Below are 18,853 nucleotides of genomic sequence, written 5' to 3'. Positions count from 1 at the left end.
TAACCTTAGAAACATCCAGAGACTGATTCTACTTTATGTGTGCTACTGATTTAGAAGCCACTTTCAAGTGTTTCTACACTGTATTTTTAATAGTAATTATAATAAATTACACAAAGCCCTAGAAGGACCTCAGATTTTCTCGGCAAGTGAATTTTACTAGAACACAGACTTTGAGGATCAAACAAAGTTGGCTGATGGCACCTTGGAGGTAATGGAATTCCTCCCCTTATCAAACACACCCCCTTGCAGCCTCTGGGGGAGCATTCCTCACCTCACTTGAGAACCAACTGGCAAAGAGATGGTTCTTATGACAGATCCCAAACTGATGCCCCACGGTCTCTGGTTATACCATCTAAAGGTGAAGTCCCCATTAATGGCAGGAGCTCATCCAATTCACCAGCACGTGCATTTACAGAGGGCCCAGAGCTGCCTTCTATCCAGGAAGATGGGGCTGGTAAACCCATGCAGCCCCACCTAAGTAAGGCTCCTTCTGACTGAGCAGGAGGGTAAGAGTCTCCTGCAGATTTGCTCATTCTGGAGCAGTCTGAGCCAAGATAAGAATGCTGGGGGTGGGGGACAGAGAGGAGAGCAAATCTGTTTGCAGAGAGGATATAAAAAGGTTTTCTGAAACAAATGGGATATAAGCCAAGGGAAGAATTTAACCAAATGGGACAGGCTGTTAAACTAGATGCACCAGGAACAAAGGTAAGGTAAGGGGGAATGAAGGAAACATGAGCTATGTTTAGGGAACTCTAGTATGTGATCTGGGCCCCTGCAGACTAGGACAGAGGCCAGGGGGAGTCCTGCCTCAAGAGCCTTGCATCCCTTCTGTAGACAAGATATAGCCAATAGTGGTGACATTGATGACAGAAAGGAGGGCTGGAGGCAAGAAACCTCAGGAAGGTGGGCTGATCTGACATGGCAGTCAATGGAGGATGGAGAAAAGTACAATGCTGGTACAAAAGTACAAGGCTTTAAAGGGATAGGCCAGGGTGGGTAGAGGAAGGCTTGGGGAGACGATGGATGGGCCCTCAGGAAGGGTTGCTCTTTGGGACCCTTTTCTACAGCTCTCCCAGGAGTCCACTCCAGCTGTCACTGAACTCACCTTCTGTGTCACCCATTTTGGACCTGATCATAATGTAACCTCAAAGTTCAGAAGACTCACCAGCAGCCAAAGCCCGCTTATGATGACTCACTCTGACCTTGCAGTCCGATGAACATCCTCCACCTCCAGCCTCTACTTTCTGGCAGAGTGAGCAGGACTTACTATCCCTGTTCAGAGTTCACATTCTCTTTGTTCCATCACCAGAGCCAGTTCAAATCCTCTCATCTTTCTAAACCCTATTACTCAAATCCGCACTGTGGCTCCATGTAAGGCATCCGCTATCCACACCTGTGCCTTCGCGCAAGTCACTGGTGGGAAGACTGAACATGGTCAAACCAAAGACAGAGCCTCCATGGCACCTACAAGGACCCATCCTGCCTGCCAGCTCATGGTCTGCAGTTAAGATAACAGATTATATGCAATTTTTTACTGAAACTCAGAGACTGCATACTACAGCATTCCTTCACTTTCATGCAAATACTCCAAGCATTGCCATAACAGGAATTCAGTCTGCTAGGAGCAATGGGCAAACATTATAGGAAAATGGATTTCAACTCCAATAAAGAACGAACGGTTTTATAGTGGCAGGACTCCTCTGAACTAGAGAGAGTTCTCCAGTAATAAGCTCCCCAGTATTCTGAATATCAGGCCAAGGCTCGCCAAGCCTCCCGAAGGTCTTGTATAATCTGAGACCTACAATTTCCAACGTCTTTACGAGACCCTACTACTCCCCATCCCTGGACCTCACTCCTATTAGCTTCCAGAAGTTCCTCAAACAGGCAAGCAGACCACTTAAAACCCCTGGTTGCTGCTATCTGTGCACCCTGAGCATCACACAAGTGCTACTTCCTCAGCAGAGTCCTTCCTATTAACCCACCCAAACTGGCCACGGGCCTGCCACTCTATACTTTTTTTTCCTCCATTTTCTTCTCTTTAGCCTTATTACACACTTTACACTTTGCTCAGTTATTGTCCCCACTAGAATAGAAAAACTGTAAGATAATGTTTATCTGTTTGGTTTGCTGCTTCACTCATAGCCCCTTGAAGAATGCTTGGAACTAAAAGCATGTTCAGAAAACACCGGATAAAGAAATAAATGAATTCTACGGTACAACCATCAGCAAGGACTGTTACGAACGGACAGGCTGTCTGAAGCCCTGGAGTAGTTTGTGCGGACAGCCGCTGGTACGGAATACTAGGGACCCCACTGCTTGCAGCACAGGTCAGAAGTCAGTTTCTGGTGGGGAAGCTAAGACTCGGTGCCCAGCTGGAGGCCCCCAGGAGTGCACGGTCAGATCTGGGCCTCCAACAAAGGCTGATCTCCAACCTGCCCTGGAAGTCCTCAGGGCCAAATACACCATTCAAGTCCACCTCTCCAGCACTCTGACTCCACACAACAGACATTTAGTAATACTGCTTCCTGCTAATCTCTTCTTTTGAACATGTTCCAAAAATGACTAGAAAATTGTATTAACATTTCTTTCCCTTCTGGAATTATCCACACACCCTTATAGTTGGCAGTCTTAACAACATATAAAAGATGGTACTTCCTTCCTTTAGCAAGTAATATAAATGACTGAGGTAAATGGCCAGGGAACATGTTATGGAGGGTACCTCAGAACAACTGCGGGAAGTGGTTACTTTTCATGACACCAGAGCTTCTTACTCTCCCTTAACAGTGAAGTCAGAGCCAAATACTATGAACAAGTTAAGACACATTCCTGTTGATTTTATCATGTTTTTAGTAAGATACTAGTATCTCATTCAGCTACTACTGAAGAAGGAAGAGCTATTATCAGTTGGTAAATGGGGAATGTTTTTACCTTTTTTAAACACCCATTTCTTATTTTAAACATTTAGAGTTATCTAAGACCTATTAGGTACACCCCTGCTTTCTAGAACAGAATAGAATAAACACCACTCCTGCTCTTCTTACTAACGCAAAAGTTATAAGCGCTAGGTAGGGATGGGGACCCAGACATGGGTTCCACCAGGCTGGTGGCCTCAACACTAAATAGCTCGAGACTGAAGGCTTTGCTGCCTTCTCCTCATGCCGTCAGTGACGGTTCCGGCTACCATCAGTACTGCCGTCTGCATCCCTTTTAATGTGGTGTTTATCATTTGCAGAAGCTGGCAAATCAGATCCCAAACTTATGCTCTCTCTGTGTGTGAGCCCAAGGACAGCTTCTCACACGAAGTAAGCAAGCTTTAGTTCATGGATCCGAGGCCTCCATCTTGGCTGCTCTGAGACTCTACTTTCACAGCTCCTAGGCAGAATCAAAAAATTTTAAAAATCACTAAAACAACTAATTTTTAAAGAAACTGAATGAACATTATATTGTATATAGGAACCGGAAAAACAGCAACAACAACAAAACACACATACAAACACACACAAAGAAGTATAGCACAAACAATCCAGAAATGATGGTTTCCCTGAGCCTCCTGTTTTATTTCTTCATTCACAGACCATGGCTTGCTTTCTGAGGGGCTTACATAAGAGTTCATTGCTCCTTGTTCCTCTTGACTTTCAAAACTTAAAAAAGACTAGAATCTTAAAAGTATTAGACATGTCATCTACAGTCTAAAAGAAGTCTTTCTGGAAGTAACACTGTAACAAATATATCCCCTTACCACAGTCCAAAAGCTTACAGAATTGAGAGAAAACACAAGCTCACACGTAGTACTGTGACAAATATAACTAATGCTTTGAAAAATTATGAATCCTCCCCAAATAAGAATGCTCAAGAGGAAATTTAAATTTGAGCACAACTTAACTAGGTCTATTGGCTTTCAGCTGATGCTTTAACAATATGGTATAAAAATTAAGTGCAGGGGCACCTGGGTGTCTCAGCTGGTTAAGCATCCAAATCAGGTCATAATCTCAGGGTTGTGGGACTGAGCCCCACATCAGGCTCGCTGCTGATCGAGGAGTTTCTTGGAGATTCTCTCACCCTCTGCCCATCCCCCAACTCTTTAAAATAAATAAATAAATCTTTTCTTTTTTAAAATGATTACATTCTCCTAATGGAAGCATTAAAAGCAATATGCACTGCTCCACCTCCTGTAATTACTAACAGCCTTGTCTCAGATACAAGCACTCAATCCCACAAGATTGCATTCTTCTTCCAGAGGACAATACCAAATAAAAGCTTTTGCAAAGCAAGTAAACTGTCAACAAAAACAAAAAGAATGGGAGAAGGTATCTGCAAATAATTTATAAGAGAAGGAGTTAATATCCAAAATATATCTCATGAAATACCAAAAAGACAATCTGATTTAAAAATGGACAGAGAGGGGAGCCTGGGGGGCTCAGTGGGTTAAAGCCTCTGCCTTTGGCTCAGGTCATGGTCCCAGGGTCCTGGGATTGAGCCCCGCATCAGGCTCTCTGCTTGGCAGAGAACCTGCTTCCTCCTCTCTCTCTGCCTGCCTCTCTGCCTACTTGTGATCTTTGTCTGTCAAATAAATAAATAAAATCTTTAAAAAAAAAAAAATGGACAGAGAGGGGCACCTGGGTGGCTCAGTGGGTTAAGCCTCTGCCTTCGGCTCAGGTCATGATCTCAGGGTCCTAGGATCAAGCCCCGCATGGGGCTCTCTGCTCGGCAGGGAGCCTGCTTCCCCCGCCTCTCTCTCTCTGCCTGCCTCTCTACTTGTGGTCTCTGTCAAATAAATAAATAAAATCTTAAAAAAAAAGAAATGGACAAAAAGGGGGCACCTGGGTGGCTCAGTCGTTAAGCATCTGCCTTCGGCTCAGGTCATGATCCTGGCATCCTGGGATCGAGCCCCACATCAGGTTCCCCGCTGCAGGTGGGCCTGCTTCTCCCTCTCCAGCTCCCTCATGTTTGTGCTCCCTCTCTCGCTATCTCTCATAAATAAATAAACTCTCAAAAAAAAAAATGTATAGAGAGGTTCTAAGTAGACATTTCCCAAAGAAGATATACAAAAGGTAAACAGGTATATGAAAAGGTGCTCAATATCCCTATTATCAGGGAAATGTAGATCAAAACTCAAAACTGCAATGGCGTATCACCTCACACCTGTCAGAATGGCTAGTATCAAAAAGACAAGAAATAACAAGAGTTGGAGAAGATGCAGAATAAAAGGAAACCCTGTGCACTGTTTATAGGAATGTAAATTGGTGCACCCACTGTGGAAAACTATGGAAGTTCCTCAAAAGATTAAAAATAGAACTACCATAAGATCCAGTAATTATACTGCTAGGTGTTTACCAAAGACGATGAAAACACTAACTTGAAAAGATATCTGCACCCCACATTCATGGCAGCATTATTTACAATAACCAAGACATGGAAACAACTTAAGTGTCCAGCCATAAATGAATAAAGATGTGATATATATAAACACAATGAAATATTCCTCAGCCATTAAAAAAAAAAAAGAGAGATCTTGCCATTTACAACAACATGGATGGATGGACGTAGAGGGCATTTTTTTTTTAAAGATTTTATTTATTTGACAGAGAGAGAGATCACAAGCAGTCAGAGAGGCAGAGAGAGAAGGGGAAGCAGGCTCCCTGTGGGGCTCGATCCCAAGACCCTGAGATCATGACCTGAGCCGAAGGCTGAGGCTTAACCCACTGAGTAACCCAGGCGCCCCCCTAGAGGGTATTATGCTAAATGAAATAAATCTGTGAAATAAAAATACCGTATGATTTCACCTACACATGGAATCTAAAAAATAAAACAAGTGAACAAACAACAAAAAAGGCACAGACTCACAAATACAGAAAACTGGTGGTGTGGGTTTGGGGGGGGGCGGTGGCCGCAAGAAATGGGGGGATTGGCCAAACAGGTGAGGGGGATTAAGAGGTACAAACCTCCAGTTATAAAATAAGTAAGTCACAGGGATAAAAAGTACAGCATTGGGAATACAGTCAATAATATTAATACTGCATGGTCACAGAAATGGCAGCTATAATTAGTGTGGTGAACATGATGTACGGGATTGTCAAATCACTATGTTGTACACTTGAAACTAATAGAGAACACTGTATGTCAACCATACTTCAATAGTTAAAAAAAAAAAAAAATTGTTTTCCTAAGGGAATCTCCCAGACTGTTATGACATCTATCCATATGTTAATAATGTAAGGTACTCAGAAGACTGGAGGTCTTTCTTAGTTTTCAACATCTTGATTTTAATGCTCTGTTCATTTGATGCTCTTATCCTCTCTCAATCTCTGCCCCTGTATGTATAAAGATAAACATGAAACCATCCAAAATGGAAATATACCTAGGCATTTTCGGGTTTTGTTTTGTTTTGTTTTTGCTTCATTAAAATGTGAATTTAGAAGGATGCCTTTTGGGGAACATGTAGCATTTTCCAAAAAATACTCCCAATATTTGCTAACATCCTAAAGCCAGAGGCATTAAAAATCTGAGGGGAAGATATTAAGTATGTTGCCAAAATACATAAACTGTGGCCACAGATATTAAAATAGTACATTTCTTCCAAGTGACAAATTGTTTCCATTACAATAAGAACACTAACACTCCACATAGATTCAAGAATGAAGTCTGTGTTCTCCCTGCTTGATGGGGGTTCCCCACAACTGACCCAAGGCAGTGCAAGAGAACTTGCTTCATGAGGCTCCTGGCTGTCCTGAGCCCAGCTGTTTGACTATGGGCATGTTAGTTCGTTCCCCTCTTGGGACCTCAGTTTTCCACATGCAAATCTCTCAGGTTCTTTCCAGCTTTGGATTTCTAGAATCCATGCCCTCCTCACAGTAGCAGACTCTTACTCCTCTAAGGAACCTGAAAACACCTTCCCCGTGCAGCCTGTATTTAATCAGTTCCTGAGACTCGACTGGAGGGCTCATTCTTCATCAATTTCTAGGTTCACCTGGAAACCATATCATACCAATCACAGCATCACCGAATCTAAAAAAAATGCTATGAAAGGTCACTGAGATATTAAGTTCAAGCTTCAGAGGTAATCAGGTATCCCTGAAGAGCGCCACTATGAACCACACAGCACAATGAACTGATGGTATCCCCTTCGTGGCCCTTTCTGGGCCTTGCAGTAAAGAGAGTGCCCCCCAACATACCGTGCCACTTGCCCTTATACACCGTTCCAAAGGAGCCTGACCCAATCCGAGTGGAGAGCATCACTTCGCTGGCTTCTATTTCCCAGTAATAGCTTGAATCTCTCTGTCCACGAGGCCTCTGAAACCAGCAGAGATCATTAACACACTCCATGGACTGGTAAATCTGTTTAATGAGGGTGTCAGAGAAAAGAACAACCCAAATCCACACATTTCCCTATCTTTTAAAGACAGATACTGTCATTCCAATTTTGATATTTTGAAAAAATAGTATTTTAGTTGTGCCCTGCCTTACAATAAGCCAAAAATTCTTTAACACAAGCATGCCAAAAATGGCACTGACATTTATAACTTTCATTAAATTTTTAATAGAGCCTCCCAACCCCCACTAAAAGTATTCCCATTTCTGATTAGTTTTTTCTTAGTAAATCCTAAAACATAGGAGGTACTATAAGCCATACTCACAATTTTGTTTTTCTCCTGGGTCCCAGATCCTGGTGCCCGCTCTCTCTGTGCTGGCACAGGGGTTTTGGGCTGTGACCAGCCTGTTGGGCTCAGATTGTTAGGGCTGCTGGACAAGGCTGAAGGTGAGGCTTAATAGACAAGACAAACAGAATCCACACATGGATAAGCCAACGGAAGATACACAGCATAAAGAGAAAAAGCCCATTATTATTTGCTAAACTTTGGACAAGTACCTGATTCACTGTGGCTTCGAATTGCATCCTGAAACAGAAAAGGAAAGCTGGTCAATTTCTGCACCAGAAAAGATGTTCTCTGGGGGAAGGAAAAGGGAGAAGGAGAATTTGCAGAAACAAAGTAGATTATAAAATCTCTAAAATACAAAAGGCCTAATTATATACTCTAACTTTCCTTTGATTAATTTTACCAAATGTCAGTGGTCAATTATCTCCAAGATTATCATCAATTATTAGAACTGATGTTAGCTTTTTCATATATCACATTCTTTTGGAATGGAAACTACATTCTTTTTCTCAGGAGAAAGCAATGCATATAGCAAAGTGATACTCATGCAGGAACACTAGCAAAGTTACTATCAGCTGAGATCTTTCCAGTGATTGAGGATCTTGCTCCACTGAGGCTCAAACAAAACAAAACAAAACAGAATTTGGCGATAAGGTGGCAAGCTCACTCCTACTCTTCTAGGAGTTCAGGGCACACTGACCAGAAGCTGGACTGGATAAGGGGAAGCACCGTAACTATGTAACTCTACCCAAGCCTAAAATCATGAAATGCTGGAAGGACGATAAATCCCCTAGTCCAAAACCTACATTTTACATATGAGAAAACAAATATTAACAAATAAAGAGACTTGGCCAGGATCACACAGCCAGTAGGTGGCAGAAATAGAACCAGAAACCATCACCATGGATCTCAGCCCTGAGCTCATTTGCCACAAAATGCTCATGAGACCTTATGGGTAAGCTTTGAAATTAGTTACATTCTACTTAGGTAAGAAGTCAAAGGCTACCTTTAGAACTTACTAGAAACTGTTTGGGTAGAAAAGTTTAAATCACAAGGCCTTCCATAAGACCTGTATTTCCATTTTATAAATCCTCATTTGGAATATACAAATAGTTATTATATAAAGCCATCTGGCTTCCGTATCCTCAAAAAGGATATTTTTCTCGGAACCCCAACTCTGTTTTCTTTGTGTAACCACAATAAAGATACTTTTTTCACACGACTATTAATGGAATGTTCCCATTCCATAACATTTTTACAAGATTAAAAGAATCATAAACTAAGCTGCCCCTCCCCCTAACTCTGGCAGCCCCAAGCAATAAAGCCTGGACCTGGGGTTCCCAAATGTGGCCAGTTTTCAGAATCACCTGGATGTGTGTTCAAGAACAGATTCCTCCTCCCCTCAACTAGGATTGATTAAGCATTTCTGGGAGGAAAGATTGGGAAGCCCAGGAATCTCTGTTTTTAAGTAGACAGGATGACTGCCAGGTAGGCAGAACACTGGCCAAAATTAACCTGAATTTCAACAGAATATTCAGCAGCTATAGCTTTATTATCCAACCAATACACTCTTGATTTTTAATCAAAGCATGGCATAATGTATTTTTACTGAACAGAATTATATACCATGCACTAGGATTTTTTTGTCACAGTAATTTTCTGCCCCACATCCATTATATACCTCATATTTTTATTCTGAGCTAATTTCTACAGTTGGACTTATCCTAGAAAGAACTTTCCAATCATCTTGGAATCTAAATATTAAAGAGAACAACAAATAGTTTAAACAAAGAATATATACTTTAGAAAAGCCGAATCATATGTGATTTTTAAAAAAGAATCAAAATTTGCTCTGCCTCTAAAGCTTAGAGAGAATTAACACAATAGTGCTAGTTATTTTTTAATAAAAATGCAAGAATTTTCACTTTTAATGTCCCCTCTAAGCATTACGGTATTTACACAGAAATAAATCATAACAGAAGTCACTAGTTTATCATTTTATTATCAGGACTAATCATGATAGAAGTAACAAATTCATAGCTTGCATACACATGACCTCCTCACAATAATCTTGTGCTATTCAAAGTGCCCCCAAAATGGCCAGTTCAGGCCCACATTCAGAAGCCAACATTTTTTTTGAATCCCTGCCACCTCTGACTGGTAGAAAAGCACACGGAAAATGATTCAAGGTCTGAGAGAGGTACAGGTGTACCTGAAGTGGCAGGTGTCCCTGAGGTTTTTCAAGGAGTAATTCATAATGCAGAGAGAATATAGCTGTCATTGATAAGCTTTTAGCAAAAGATTTTCAGGGCATATCAATCAAATGGATATATCTGGTTTCTGAATGAGGTATAAATACAACAGTGATGCCCTGGGTACCAACTAAATAAATCTAGTATTAGTCTTTGGTTGGAATTAATTTTTTAAAATACATTTTAATGCCCCTGGCCTCAAAATCTCACTTGAGAAAACTTATTTCACTTGTCCGCAATCCCACATACAATATATATATTTTTTCTTACTTCTATATACTCTATTGTCAAAAAAGAAAACAGGAAAACAAGTCTGGCAAGAAGTATAAAATTTAACTTAGTGACTGTTTCATTTGATAGGCTATTGTCTGAAGGTCTTAGCAAGCCTGTTAATTTACAAGAAAGCAAAGGCACGAAGAAGAATACCTACTCTTCCCCTCAAACAAAATCGTCTGGACCACGCCCTGGGAGAAGCATTCAGGCTGTTATTCTAGTCCAAAGCAATGAGAAATAAAGAAGAATAAAGAACAAAGGAAGTATTTTAAGTGTATTCAGTTGTTATTAAAGATGAATTAGAAAGCAAACCAAACAAATAGAACACACCAAAAAGCCAAGAAAAGAAAAAGCAGTTTGAAAATGTTAGCTTTGGGTACTTTAACATCTCCCTAAATAACCTGCTTAGTTATTCAATGAAGACTCCCCCTTTTATTTCTAAATAAAATCACTTAGTCTCTCTCAGAGTTTGTAGCTCTCCATCACCATTATTTTCTTTCCCGCACCAAAATGAAACTACTCTTTATATAGCTCATTCACTAGTTCACTCAGTCCTATTCAAATCTAAAATGGAAAGAACGAGTTCAAATGTTAACATTTCTTCAAGAAATTTTAGTTCTCCACTTGACAGACACACCAGTCGGATTATTCAGCCAGTCTACAGATGTAGTGGTTAAAAAATAAATTCACAAGGTCCAGGGTCCTGAGAAAGCACAGCAACATTCTTTATCAGGTTTGAAACCCAAAACTCTCTGACACAACAGTCAACCCCACCCCAATAACCAACTGATACTCCTCACCACCCACAAGGGGCCCCATTACCTCAATCATCCTGCTGTCCACAGGCAGGGTGGTGCTGACCATGTGGACATTAGGTGTGGACGTGGACCTCTGCCTCTGGGAAAGGGAACCTTCAGAGGAAGGGCTGGAGGAGTTGAATGTGAAGGCGTGGGGTGTGGAATATCTGTGCTGGGAACTAGACCAGGAGGAAAAAGAAAACTCCATGAATGACACTCAGACCTCCTCACTGGTAAAGTCTTTCAACTACTTATTTTTCATTAAGATACTCAGCGACAAATCCTACTTGTACTAAAACCTTGGACAAAATGTCCCTTTCTTTCAACAGGCACAACTTAAAAAACATCTTCTGTCTAGGTGCTTCTGCATGCCAATTTTTGAAAAGGGAAGAATATATGTACTTGAAATTCACATGAAAACAACAGTACATTTTGTCTTCTTTTTAATAAATTACCTCTATAGAATATACAAAATTTTCAGGCCATTTCTAGGGGAGAACAGATTACCATTTGCCAACCATGCCGCCACCAACCAAGCAAGTTGGCACCTGCCCAGGTTAGAGACTGATTTAGAGAGCTTGAAGGAAGAGCCTTAGATTTCAGACAGACTACTCAGCATCTCTGCAAGAAGGCCAGCATTTTAGCCACCATGCACCCTCTCCCCACTTAACAAGCTTTCAAAGTCAGTTAATGTGAATTCAGTTTTCAAGATGCCAATGCCAACTGCGAAATAATCCCTGGCATCTTCCAGCCAACCCCACTCCCCATCAACCACACTGGGAATGTGCAGTCGGTATAACGTTTTCATTATTTGCTCTATAGATTATCTAGAGTTTTGTTCAGATTCAAGTAATACCATGCATGAATTCAAGGAATAAAAGGCTAGTTTTTATAAGAGAAATTGTTCTACTGCCTGGAAAATTACCTTCTCAGATAATTGAATCTTTAGGCCCTCAGAACCTTGTCTTCTAGTATGAAATTTTCAGAAGCCTGCACAATTTTGGTCAGACTTGCATTTCAAATTATCAAGAAAAATAAAAGTCATACACAAATGTATACCCAGATATCATTTCAATACAAATTCCTTGTTCCGAGGTATGCTGCCTTTAAAATTTTCCATGGTAGTTTTTAAAAGGTCATCAAATGTTATTCAATTTTATAGATATATATATACATTAATGTCAGATACTTTGACAAAGATATAGATTTTATTTTAGGTTCCAAATTCATGTCTAACACTGAACAAGACATGTGAACTCAACAAAGCTCTGACTTTAAAGCTGAAGAACAGAATAAAAACAAGTTATATCTAAATTCACAGGCACGGGGCGCCTGGGTGGCTCAGTGGGTTAAGCCGCTGCCTTTGGCTCAGGTCATGATCTCAGGGTCCTGGGATCGAGTCCCGCATCGGGCTCTCTGCTCAGCGGGGAGCCTGGCTTCCCTCTCTCTCTCTCTGCCTGCCTCTCTGCCTACTTGTGATCTCTGTCAAATAAGTAAATAAAATCTTTAAAAAAATAAATAAATAAAAAATAAATTCACAGGCACATTAGAAAGGATATTTATATTAAAAAGCTTAATTCGAGGGCCCGTTCGTCTCAGGTCATGATCCCAGAGTCCTGGGATCAAGTCCCACATCAGGGTCCCTGCTCAGCAGGGAATCTGCTTCTCCCTCTAACCCTCATTCCACTTGTGCTTCCTCTCTCTCTCTCAAATAAATAAATAAAATCTTTATAAAAATTTTAAAAAACTAATTCGACTCTTTTTAAAGATCGCAGTCTAGGGGCGCCTGGGTGGCTCAGTGGGTTAAAGCCGCTGCCTTCGGTTCGGGTCATTATCCCAGCGTCCTGGGATCGAGCCCCGCATTGGGCTCTCTGCTCAGCAGGGAGCCTGCTTCCTCCCTTCTCTCTCTGCCTGCCTCTCTGCCTACTTGTGATCTGTCAAATAAATAAATAAAAATCTTAAAAAAAAAAAAAGATCGCAGTCTATTAAATACCACTGTTTTATAAACGCAAGGCCATAATTAGCATTCCAAAGTTATGAGTTTTATTTTTATTGGATAACTGTATATAGTTTGGAGACCCTTCCCTTGAGGTGCAACTTGCTACCATACTGAGGGAGGCAAATTCTGAAGTTCTTTAAAATGTGATGAGCTATTAAGGGACATGCTATATAAGAGAAGAAAACTGCAGTCACACTTTCCAGAATATAAAAGCTACAGGACCACATTTTGCTCTAACATCAATATTAAGTCCCACAGAAGTAGCAAAGAGCTTACACAGGGGGAGAAGGGAATATAAAGCAACTCTGGAGGGTCTTTTGTATTCAGGCCCACCCACCCCAATGTAATTTTCCAACGAAAACCTGTAAGTAAAAAAGATTACCTAACAGGCATCCGGGAAACAGACTCTCGCATCCGACGCATCGTCAAAGAAGGCAGTGCTGGGACCCCACTATCACCAATAGTAGAATTTGGAAACAATCTACATGAAATCACAAGAAGACTGGTTTATTAGAATTGCAGTAATTTTACAGAGTCAGACTGCCTTGCCTTGCTACTCCTGCTAACAGCTACTCAAACTAAACATCTTCTAGTCACATTTTGGTTGACCATTTTAGGCTACCCGAGCAAAAGGACTACCAACCCAAATGACTGGGTTTGAATGAATACAGAATGTGAACAATACTGACCTGCCAATGAACACAGACTCTAGTGTGCATTTCTTAAAAAAAAAAAACAAAACAAAAAAAAAAACTGGCCCAGTATCCAGTTATATCAAAATAATGCTTTTTAACACTACCGTAGGGCACATTATAATCTAAATCACATAGAGCTTTTCTGGAAATATTCTGTCTTGGAAACACACAGATGAAAAGACTGAATATGAAAAATAAACATCATTCAGCACCAAAAATTGTAAGTAAAAGTGATATTAGCATTAACTGGGCATCTTCTTTTCCATGAGATGAACACTTGTGCCCAGCAATTTCACAGGTTAGCTACCTCAGTTAATCCTCAAAGGAACCCTGCAAGGAGGGTAATACCCTTTTTCTTCAGATGAATGGACCTGAGCCTCAGCGGTGGTTATATTTAATTAATGGTAATGCTGACATTCTCACCCGTGCCTGCTAAACTCCTAGCCTGTGCCACTTAGGCTACACAAGCAAAAGCCATGTGACTACCACAAAAGCAAAAAAAAGCATTCCCATCATGGTTTAATGATAACATTCCCTTTGTTTTTCTCCTACTCCCAAAAAGGGATAAAACTTTTGACTTTTCATACCCTCCCCTCCCCATTAACAGTTCTCAAAAGGCAATTTGGAACATGTACTTCCAGCTTAAACATCACTAAACACGGGGCACCTGGGTGGCTCAGTGGGTTAAGCCTCTGCCTTCGGCTCAGGTCATGATCTCAGGGTCCTGGGATTGAGTCCCGCATCGGGCTCTCTGCTCGGCAGGGAGCCTGTTTCCTCCTCTCCCTCTCTCTCTCTCTCTCTCTCTCTCTCTGCCTGCCTCTCTGCCTACTTGTGATCTCTGTCAAATAAAGTCTTTAAAAAAAAAAAAATCACTAAACACAAGTATCTTTTGACGTTTTACATTTACATCACTTTAAACTAATGTTTTCTCCAGTCTGAGGTGAAGAAAATAACACCAGCTATGCTTTCTGCCCCTTCTCAATAACAAAGACTTAGCATATTTAACAGAGTAGTCTCTACCCGTAACCTAACAGATGACACTGTTGAGAGAGAAAAGCCAAAATTTTGGTGTTCATATCTTTTTGTTCTTTGCTTTACTGAATCACAGCACATCATACTCTATTTGACAGGTAACAGTCTTATAGCAGCTTGTTTCAGAGACCTATGCCACACTACAACTCACTGGCTTCAGAACTGTCATGTTTCTAAAGTAGATGGTTTCCAGATCATGATAATTCACGTAATACATCTAAAACCCAGACTTGTCAGTCAAATATACAATAAGCACCTTCAAAAAAGAGTTTATGCCTTCCTAACGACTTATATTCTTTGAAATAAGAATGATGACTTACAAGAGCTGTCTGATATTACTCCAATCCACACACATAGTAGGAACTTTGGTGCTACAGTGCTCATGAAATTTGTAGCCACAAGTCTGACAACGAAATCCATTTAGCAGGAACTTCTGACAGATGTCACAGAAGGCAAGCTTCAGAAAGGTCTTCCGTGCCTGGAATAAGAACACAGATGTAAATTATGTTGAATTAATGAAAGACGACAAAAAACAAAGTAAGTTCCTTCTTGGTCCCCAAGAGGTCTTAGAGAATGAAGAATCATACTTTTGACACTTGTAAAATTCATGCCTAGAAATTAAAGTATATCTGTGGCTAATTAAACCGAAATTGCCTTACTGTAAACAATGGCATAATGGCAGCTTTGAACAATCCAACAATATATATGTCTAGCACCTCTGAGAAAGTCCTATTATGTCAGCCAAAGTGCCCAACATGCCACAAAAAGAGAAGAACACTGTAACTTACAAAGTTGTGTGTTGTGAGGGGAACGTGATCCAGGAAATCTACTTGAAGCTCTTCTCCAATCAACGAGGCAGCATCAGTATTCCAATCTAAACGTGCCTTTTTACTGAAGGGGATTTTTAAAAACATAATATAAAAGGGAAATGTTTGAACAAGGTAAGAGCTCAAGGCCAATAACAATGGCTAAATTTATCTCTTACTACATAAACAGAAAGCTTAATCTCATATAACATTAGCTTATTTAATTCATACAACAAACCTATCATACTTGATAATCATACTTGATTATCCCCATCTTAAAAATGAGAGAATGGGGGCGCCTGGGTGGCTCAGTGGGTTAAGCCTCTGCCTTCGGCTCGGGTCATGATCTCACAATCCTGGGATCGAGCCCCGCATCAGGCTCTCTGCTTGACGGGGAGCCTGCTTCCCCCTCTCTCTGACTGCTTCTCCCTCTCTCTGACTGCTTTTCTGCCTATCTTTGTCTGTCAAATAAATAAAATCTTTAAAAAAAAAAAAAGAGAGAGAGAGAGAATGGGGGCCCTAAGAAAGTTACCTGCTCAAAGCCATACAGTGAGCGTAAAGGCCTATGTTGGAATCCAGCTCAGTTGGGACTCTAAAGCTTGTGCTCTTAGAATAAAGGTTATTATAAAATAACGAACTATACAACGGGGGTCCTGGGTGACTCAGTTGGTTTCATGTCTTGACTCTTGATTTCAGCTCAGGTCACGGTCTCAGGGTTCTGGGACCCAGCTGCATCAGGCTCTGCGCTCAGCCCGGAGTCTGCTTGGGATTCTCTCCTTTCCCTCTCCCTTTCCCACATCCCCACTCCCTTTTTCTCTTAAAAAAAAAAAAAAAAAAGTATTAAAAGAATGAACTATAATGTCTCATGATAAAGTAAATATGTAGTAAATTGGACTCTGTAATATTAAAATTCTACAGGAATTCTAAAATCCTAAAATTGGGTATAAATATTGCTGTAATAGCAAAATTTAATCTTTGGTAGCCTACTTCAGTCAGGCAGATACATAATACAAAGGAATGGTGAATGAAATACACTTTGCTATTAATAACAGGCTCACAACTGTAGAATTGTTTGCAGGGTCTACAAGTCAAAAGGGGACTTAACTAACTGTCTTTAAAATTTACTCTGCCACCATTCTTTCTGTGCCTAGATAACACAGAAAAATAGATGCAACAAAGTAAAAGCTTCAAAAAAAAAAAAATGAAGCTCCTTTCTCATGTCTTATGTAGTTTGTTCATCAGGCCCACTTCCTGAATGAACAATATTCTAAAGTAGGGAGAAAACAACACATATATAACATAATTCCAACTTCTCCCTTTGCCTACCAGAAGCCTATTCCAGACATTTTTCTGGTTATCCAATAGCAAATAATCCATTCTTAATATAATTCCATATATAAGGACTCCAAAGTCCTATTTCGCCCTAATAAAGAGGAGGCAGCCCTGTGTTCTCATCAGTCTTCAGATGCTATCTGTCCATGAGAAGTGATAGTAGCTCTAAACCAATGTGGCCTTAGATGAGAGTGGACAAGCCCCTTACTGTCCCAGAATTCCTCTAGTCCTTAAGGAGCACTGGTTGCTTGATACCAACCTGGGGCCTACATCCAGATAAAGCTGACATCGGCTTCAAAGATCTGTACTTCAAAAAACTGCCTACGCTGAGAGTAATAGCATAGTGGAATTCAGGATGGCCCCTTTGAGTTGACTCATTCCCTAGGCTATTCTCTCAAACTGGGAAACTCCTTGAAACAGAAAAGATGTAAGCTAAAGATCAGTAACAGAACTAGCATTTTCCAAGAAGAAAGATTACTTCCCCCAAATTGGGGGGTGGGGTGGGATAAGTATGGTTAATGGATAATTATGGAAGCTATAGGTTATTACTCCTAGCCTTTGATGGGATACCTCTACCTTGTCAACACCATTAGAAATAAGATTAACTATGGATCTTCCTTGAAGCAGAAATTCTTCTGCATCTTTTAGTCCTATATCTGCCAAACTGCAGGAATTCAGTAAACATTAACTGTATAAAATTAAATGAATGAAGGGCGCTTGGCTATCTCAAGCAGAATAGCATGTAACTCTAGATCTCAGGGTCCTGAGTCTGAGGCCCCATATTGACCATAGAGCTTACTTTAAAAAAAACTTAAAAAAAAAATGAATGAATGAATTACAAAAGAGTTAATCTCTTGAGGATAAGATTTTTTATAAATAATAAGGCAAACACTTTTGGAGTACCCATTCTGTCCACTGCATTCCAGGAAACACAAATTTTTGCTCTCAAGAAACACATCCCCGACACTACTGTCTCCATCTATGGAATACTATCACAACACCTAATATGTATTCTTTTTTCAATGCAATGTTCAAGCAATAATTTCAAGTTCTTAGTATTTTACTTTTCTTTTTTAAGATTTTTATTTATTTGACAGACAGAGATCACAAATAGGCAGAGAGTCAGGCAGAGAGAGAAGGAGGGGAAGCAGGCTCCCTGCTGAGCAGAGAGCCTGATGTGGTGCTTGATCTCAGGACCCTGGGATCATGACCTGAGCCAAAGGCAGAGGCTTTAACCCACTGAGCCACCCAGGTGCCCCAGTATTTTACTTTTCTGAGTTATCTATGAACAAGGGCATATAAACACATAATATTCTACAGGAAGCTAGTATACTTTTTAAAAAAATGGGAATTGTTATTATTTGAAACCATCACCTCCTTACCAGTATGAAAAAAGAGCTGACTTACCCTTTATGTTCATGGAGAAGTCTGAACACAGCACAGCACTCCGGCTGTAGGCCCCTCACCTTGAGTGCTTTCATAAGGCAATCGTGCAAGCTCATTCCATTTCGCACATTGACCTATAAACAAAAGACAACTGTTAGAACCAACAAAGGCTGCATATCCCTTAGTGAGCACAGAAATAAATGCACTAGTCTGTAAGGATATATGTAGATCTATGACAGCATTGTTTGTAATGGTAAATACATACACACACAGGAAATAGCTGCAATGTCTAGCAACAGGTGAGTGCTTGAATAAAGCCTAGATAGCTGTACATGTCACATTCTGCCACATTATTTATAATGACCTAAAGGGAGGGGTATCCATGATATGTTAACTGTGGGGAAATATTTTTCAGAATAGTACAAAGTCAGATTATTCAAAGGGAGGGAAACCCATATAGGTTTACATATGTTGCATGAGTGTGAAAAGACATACCTGTAGCTATTAACATCAGGTGAGTGGCTGAGAGAGAGAAAATGATCTAACTTCCCATTACACAGTTCTCATTTATTTAACTCATTGAAATGTACATGCAAGCATGAACATCCACCAGAAAGGAAAATAAA

The 18,853-nt window shown here is 40.5% G+C and overlaps 1 protein-coding gene across 9 annotated transcripts in view; it reads right to left on the bottom strand.

Annotated features, from left to right (window-relative positions):
* RAF1 (Raf-1 proto-oncogene, serine/threonine kinase) overlaps positions 1-18,853 on the bottom strand; it is an 84,041-nt gene that overhangs the window by 6,974 nt on the left and 58,214 nt on the right. For 5 of the 9 annotated variants that reach the window (XM_080814758.1, XM_080814757.1, XM_080814761.1 and 2 more), the window contains 8 exons: positions 18,249-18,361; positions 15,492-15,594; positions 15,024-15,181; positions 13,359-13,457; positions 11,003-11,156; positions 7,868-7,895; positions 7,635-7,762; positions 7,173-7,290 (listed from right to left, as the gene is read on the bottom strand). In XM_080814758.1, the coding sequence (XP_080670884.1) occupies positions 7,173-7,290; positions 7,635-7,762; positions 7,868-7,895; positions 11,003-11,156; positions 13,359-13,457; positions 15,024-15,181; positions 15,492-15,594; positions 18,249-18,361 (901 nt within the window). Of the gene's footprint in view, positions 1-7,172; positions 7,291-7,634; positions 7,763-7,867; positions 7,896-10,337; positions 10,398-11,002; positions 11,157-13,358; positions 13,458-15,023; positions 15,182-15,491; positions 15,595-18,248; positions 18,362-18,853 lie in introns of all 9 variants that reach the window. The other 4 variants (XM_080814755.1, XM_080814756.1, XM_080814762.1 and 1 more) reach the window with 3 other exon arrangements.

This window comes from Martes martes (assembly GCF_963455335.1).
Source record: "Martes martes genome assembly, chromosome: 1".
NCBI lineage: Eukaryota > Metazoa > Chordata > Mammalia > Carnivora > Mustelidae > Martes > Martes martes.
Note: the sequence above shows the minus strand (reverse complement) of the source record. Positions and strands in the feature narration are given on the sequence as shown.